The following is a 6,245-nucleotide window of genomic DNA, read 5'->3' as shown; positions in this document are numbered from 1 at the left end:
CTATGTCACATAATATCACAACCAATTATGAGACGGGTGAAGGAGGGTTGGGGTGAAATACAATACAGCAAACATGTACAGGATTATAGGAAAATTAATTTAAGTGACAGCAATTGATAATGGGTTCACAGTTCAACATATTGGGATGTTCGCTTCAAGTATCTGTTTGTTGTCCTTAAATTAAACACTTAAATGCATGAAGTGCAAGTCAAGTGAAAACATGCCGCATTGACCTGCAAGGGCCTGTGGCAAAAATGAGCTACTGGGTCAATTAACCCCCTCTTTACACTTTGTTATTTCCCATGTACACATGTTAAGCACAAACTGATATAATGAAGTTAAAACAAGATCTGACACAGGGAAACCTTTTCACAAAAGGGCTTCAAGAATGGGTAAGAAAATCAGGACTCTCATGATGTCAGTTGATACTGTGCTTTTAGTGGTGCCTATTCCCAAAATATTTCAATAAAGTAGCACAAACCACTAAAAGAGAGTCCGGACAATTTTTATGTTAACTTGATTGATATAATATGCGAGTACTTCGAGTACTTTTTGAAAAAACCTCGACCTAAATCGGCGAAGAACACTGAGTAGCTGCCGCTAGGTGTCAAGCTTCCACTGAGCTAACACGGGATGTAAAGGGGCAATTTTGGGTGCCCCTGGCCTCTGAATAGCACACAATGCAATTTATGCTAGCTGTTAGCTGCCTGGACGAAGGCTGCCTGCCCTGCTAAGGAATCTACCACACAGATTACACTGCAAGCCTCCACTCACCAACACCAGATCGATCACACACAAATGGATGAGCTACAAAACACAAGGAACTGCTGCTTATGATTTCAATAAAGCTTGGCTGACCCACTTATCAATAGCAGCTAACAGCTAGCAGCTAACAGCTGCTAGCTCTAGCCGCTAACCAGGACAAGCAAATCCCCACAAGATCAAGACATGGTAGGTGATTTAAACTATATCTGAGTTGAAAATGCATCTTGATGTTACGTAAGGGCCATATTCGTGTTGTACAGGCATATAATTGCACTGTATGTCCGTTAGAGGCTAAAAGCACTCTAAAACTTGCCCTGAACTAACTTTAACTCAGTGGAAGCTGTACACTTAGTGCCGCTACTCCGTTGTGCTGCACTGATTCAGGTTGAGGGTGTTTCAAGTGAAAGTACTGCATATTTATAAAGATCAAGATTAACATAAAATTGGCCGGAATTCTCCTTTAGACAGTGAGCCGGATCTCATGCTGACTCTTTTCTAGCGAGCTTGTTGTTGTCTTTCCCCTTGTGTCTGGTTCGGGAGCCTGGCTTCTCTGTTCTGGCTGTTTTAGAGTAGAACCAAGCGCTACAGATATAGTTTGTTAGTTAGTTTATACCGCAGCAATTGTGCTATTGAATAAATTTGGGATTAGGGCACTTTCAAGGACATACTATGTTTCATTTCTGTCAGTGTTTGCATTGAGGGTCTGTGTTTGAGGTGTTTGTTCTGATGTAGTCACAACATCAACAAATTCACAGGTTGTGATGTACTCTTGACTAATGTGGCGTTGCGTTCCTTGGATTGATGTACCCTGTCTGACAAACAAATTATCTGGTTATTAATAAAGAAACGTAACCTAACCCAAACTAACCTTTGCGGCCCTGGCATCTCGGCTTTTTTCCGTGGTAAACCAATTGCATGAAGATATGTTTCTCATGTTGTTTGTGCTTTATTTTAATGTCATAGTCAAGTTTGGCAGTCTACTTTTCAGGGCTTGGTGGTTCTGGTGGATGCAGTACAGCACTTCAACGTCAGGGAAACCAAGACGAAACTTTGATCAGTGCCAACACCCAAAAGAGAATGTAAGTCGTAATGTACAGTAAAGTTTGTAATTTTGTCACAGAATGTCATAATTGTAAACCACAGTAATAGCCATTAGTCATGACGACATTTGGCCCGATTCCAATACACCCTGCCCCTACAACGTAGCCTACACTCTGTTTTATGCATTTAATGTAGGGGTAGTGGTGCCGGGTTCTTGTTTGTGATAAAGTTGTAGGGCGAAGTGGTAAGGTTGGGCCCTCCAAATGGAGGTTTTTCAGATGCACAATGTTGTGATTTCTTTGTTTTTAAAGATTTAAAAGTATGATAACCATCATATAATCTGTTGAATGTTTTACATGCACTGTCTGCGGTCAGATTAATTGTATACTACTGACTACTGTGTTCTTCAGTCAGGAGGAAAACATGTACTACTCCATTTACTGACAGAGAAGTTGCAGATAAACATTCTACTCACAAAACTTAACATAATTGAATATGCCACAATATTATTAGCGATGATACAATAGAGGTGAAATGTCCACTTTGAAGTACATTGTCTGAAAATGCCTCTCTTTTAACTTTAAAAAACATTGAAAGCAAAAACTTTACCATATGACATGGAAGATAGGGGATGTAGCAACTCTCTTGTCCCCGCGCGTACAGCGAATGCGGAGATAAATAATATAATAATACATTGATTTGTAATGCACTTTAAATTAAGACAAAACTCAAAGTGCTACAGGGTAGATCATAAAAGCAAGATAAAAACCTCAGTTTAAAATACATACAAATGTGTAACAACATGTGTGCAAGGTTTAAAACATAGGTTTCTGCTAAAAAAGAAATGTTTGTTAGTCCTTTTTTTAAAGGGTCTCAATAGTTGTGGTGCCCCAGATGGTCAGGGAGGGGAATTTTCACGTCGAGGAGCGGCAGAGCAGAAGGTCAATCACACATGTGCTAAGCTTATTTCGGGGAGTAGGAGACGGTGGAGTTTTTGAGGGAGGGATCGTGCTGTAGTAAGGGTGGTGGTAGTAGATCTTTCAGGTAGGGGGGGGGGGGCATTCCATAGATGCACTGGTGGGGAGAATTGAGACCTTAAATTCAATCTAGCAGAATCGGGAAGCCTGTGAAGGAGTGGAGAATGGGTGTGATGTGGTCGTACACTCACACACACCACACACACACACACACACACACAGATTCCTTGATTATTAGTTACATTTTCGGCAAGAAATCATGATAACTTTTTGTAATAACGTCCTGTTGGAAATTTGCTGAACTCATTGCTTCTGTTAATGCCATATCAAGTCTTGATGGGTTGACCTAGGGAAGGATTTCAACCAACTACCCTTGTAAAAGTCAAAAACACCGAGGGGTCACTCAAATATAGGGGTAGGATTAAAAAATAAGAAATTGGATTGGGCTTAGTATGACAGAAAAAACTGTTAGCCATTCAATTGTCAGGTGATAATATCTAGGTGTTGTTTTTACTTCAATCTTGTTCTACTTTTCAAAAAAGGTCTTAGACTGGAGAAATGTTTACCTGCCGGTATGAATTTCCAGGCAAGCACTTTGCATTGGTTTATTCGATCGCTTGAAGTGTGGTGAGGCCTTTGAGGATAAGCACCCACAGTAATCTGAGTACTTACTCCTCTTTCTGTTGTTCTTCTGCGTTTCTCCCCCCACAAACACTCGCGACCTTACATCTGGCCCAGCGCTTTCTCCGAGTCGCTAGGTGGATCGGAATTAATTTATTAATTACAAAATAGCTTAAGTGAGAGACTTGTCACATTAAATTTGGAGGGATACTGCATGTGCAAAACATACGTTACATACAGTATGTATGCTAAAAGAGAAGACCACCTCTCCACAGCCAAAACTAAAACTACCGTACGTTTCCTCAGGTTAGATGTTGATGTGTGAACGCTCACATGTCCGCTTGTTTTGGTCGACACTGAAGACGCCGCATAACGTAGCTGCTGTTTCGCACTTTTCCTAAAAGGTAACCAGCTTCACTATGAGGCGTGGGTTCCTCCACGTCTGTGTTGCCTTGGCGACATTCTTTGTTTTGCTACGACTGTAAGCTAACACGTCCCGCCCATAGATATATACAGTCTATGGTCCGCGCCTGAGAACGAGTATGGTCACGTGACTGCACCAACGCCGTTTGATGGTGGAAACCCAGTCACGTGGCAGAGCCTTAAACGGAGACTCTCTCTCTCTGTCAAAATAAAACATTAAAATGAGACGTACGCTGGGGTAAAAACAATGACGCGTTAGAATACCAAAGAGGTAAAAAGAAAAGTAACGAGTCCTTGTAGCCTAATGTAGCGGAGTAAAGTACAGTTTCTTCTTCACTAATCTACTCAAGTACAAGTAAAAGTATAGTGATTTAAAACTACTCCTATAAGTACATTTTTTTCAAAAACTTATTCAAGTAAATGTAACGGAGTAAATGTAACTCGTTACTACCCACCTCTGATTATATTGAATCAACAGCCAAATGCAACCTAGCTAACAGGTGAAGAACCTGTATCTGGGCTCTTTGGATCACTGAAATCAATCTCAGACACCTGTGATAATTCAACCCTACTGACGGTAGTCACTGTAGCCAAATATTGCCTTAAAATAAGTTCATTAAAAATGTCTTTTGGTTCACATGGTTTCATAACGGTTTATCGTTTTGTGGGCGTGTCCTGTTGGTCCAACGGCAGCAAAGCGGTGCATTCGGCATTTTAAAATTAACAGTTAACTAGCTAGCCTAATTTAATAGCATCACATACGAAGTAGCTAAAGTGAAAGGTAAGCAGATATAGCTAGCTATAGCTTTAGCTACGTTTTGTCGACACAAAGCTAACGTTAACAAAAATGTTAGGAGCATCCCTTTCCCATTGGGGTACATGACATGGCCTGTTTCGCTTATTACATATTAAATACTAAATATTTTTCTACATTTTCGTGGTAGTTGAAATTTTGATCTAGTATAGGTTTTACCCCATCAAAAAGGTGTGAGCCTAAAATAGTTTTTAATGATTAGAAATGTTAAAAAACTTATGACATTAACTTGAATTAAAAGATGTTACATTAAATATAAACTCAGGAAAATGGTGTACACCAGGATCAGAGGAAGACTTGTCTCTGATGTTGCCTTTTTGTCTTCTGCTGCAGGTTTAAATGGAACATCGGAAGACATCGTCAAAAGGAGAGAAGAGTTTGGCCAGAACCATGTACCACAAAAACCAAAGACATTTGTGGAGCTGGTGTGGGAGGCACTGCAGGATGTCACCCTGATTATCCTGATGCTGGCAGCCATCTTTTCACTGGTCCAGTCGTTCTACCACCCACCCATGTATACAAGACACAGTTAGTTTTTATTTTTATTTTACACTAACAGTCAGATCAACTGATGGTCAGACTGTGTTCCTTCTTTTCTGTTTTCAGTCAGTGAGGTGGTCTGGGGTCCCATTTTCACCATTTAATTAAATTTGAACTAAGACAATCAGGTCACAAGTGGACAGCTCTAAGTTTAGGTGAAAATACTCTCAGGGCGTCAGTACTCTCAGCACATCACTAAAAGCACATTCAGAGGGGGTCTGAGCCACATTTGTCCACATTCCTATAGCAGTGAGAATGGGTTTGTGTTCTTAACGACATTAAAAACCTTCTACTCAACTGTGAGGGAAACTTCATACTCATTTAAAGTATTTCTCATGTCACAGAAACCACTGAGTGAAGGTGTGCTTTTTGGATGTTATTATCATACTGTCGCTGTTTTTTTGTGTTGCTGCCTGCTCTTTTATCCCCAGCCGTCTGGAGCTCTGTGCATTCTGCACTTTTTGTGTGTATAGAAGCAGGGTAACACATGTTCAAAGCGGCACAGTGGCAAAGCGTCTGGTGAGGCAGCGACCGGAAGAATCGAAGGCGATGCCATCCTGCTATTGGTGGTCTGCATGGTCCTGGTGACAGCCTTTAACAACTGGAGCAAAGAGAAGCAGTTCCGCAGCCCCCAGAGCCACATCAAGCATGACCATAAGTTCACCGTTGTCCGAGGGGAGCAGGTGATCCAGATCAATGTGTCAGAAATTGTTGTTGGAGACATTGCGCAAGCCAAATACTGTGAGAGAATAAAAAGCATGCACTTAGCTATAGCAGAGCTTTCATTGGTTGAGAGTGATTATTAGAGCTGGATATTAAATCTTCATACTTTTCTGGTACTGACTGTAATGCATCCGTAGCACAGAAGATAACAATCATTTTGCACGCCACAATCTTGTTGACTTATTCTTTGGTCATTCTAGTTTTTACAACTTTGGCATCTTTTGCTCTGTGAAACAAGTTACTGTTGACCAACTGAACAGTAGTTACCTAGAATGCATGTATTTATGGTGGGAGGAAACCAGAGCACATATTAATACTGTGTTTGACCCCTTTTTCCCTTC

At 40.8% G+C, this 6,245-nt stretch overlaps 1 protein-coding gene across 1 annotated transcript; it reads left to right on the top strand.

Annotated features, from left to right (window-relative positions):
• The first annotated feature begins 388 nt into the window (after positions 1-388).
• On the top strand, positions 389-5,987 carry LOC116693542 (plasma membrane calcium-transporting ATPase 2). The gene is made up of 3 exons (XM_032522551.1): positions 389-392; positions 4,975-5,153; positions 5,667-5,987. The coding sequence occupies exons 1-3, from the start codon at positions 389-391 to the stop codon at positions 5,985-5,987; spliced, it is 504 nt and encodes a 167-aa protein (XP_032378442.1).
• Positions 5,988-6,245: the final 258 nt, after the last annotated feature.

Source organism: Etheostoma spectabile, chromosome 8 (assembly GCF_008692095.1).
Source record: "Etheostoma spectabile isolate EspeVRDwgs_2016 chromosome 8, UIUC_Espe_1.0, whole genome shotgun sequence".
Lineage (NCBI taxonomy): Eukaryota > Metazoa > Chordata > Actinopteri > Perciformes > Percidae > Etheostoma > Etheostoma spectabile.
Note: the sequence above shows the minus strand (reverse complement) of the source record. Positions and strands in the feature narration are given on the sequence as shown.

What these genes read in the sequence shown, in the direction of transcription:
- LOC116693542 (XM_032522551.1), top strand. An exon ending in AGTCGTTCTACCACCCACCC is followed by an intron (nt 5,154 to 5,666) that starts ATGTATACAAGA and finishes AAGCAGGGTAAC; the next exon opens with ACATGTTCAAAGCGGCACAG.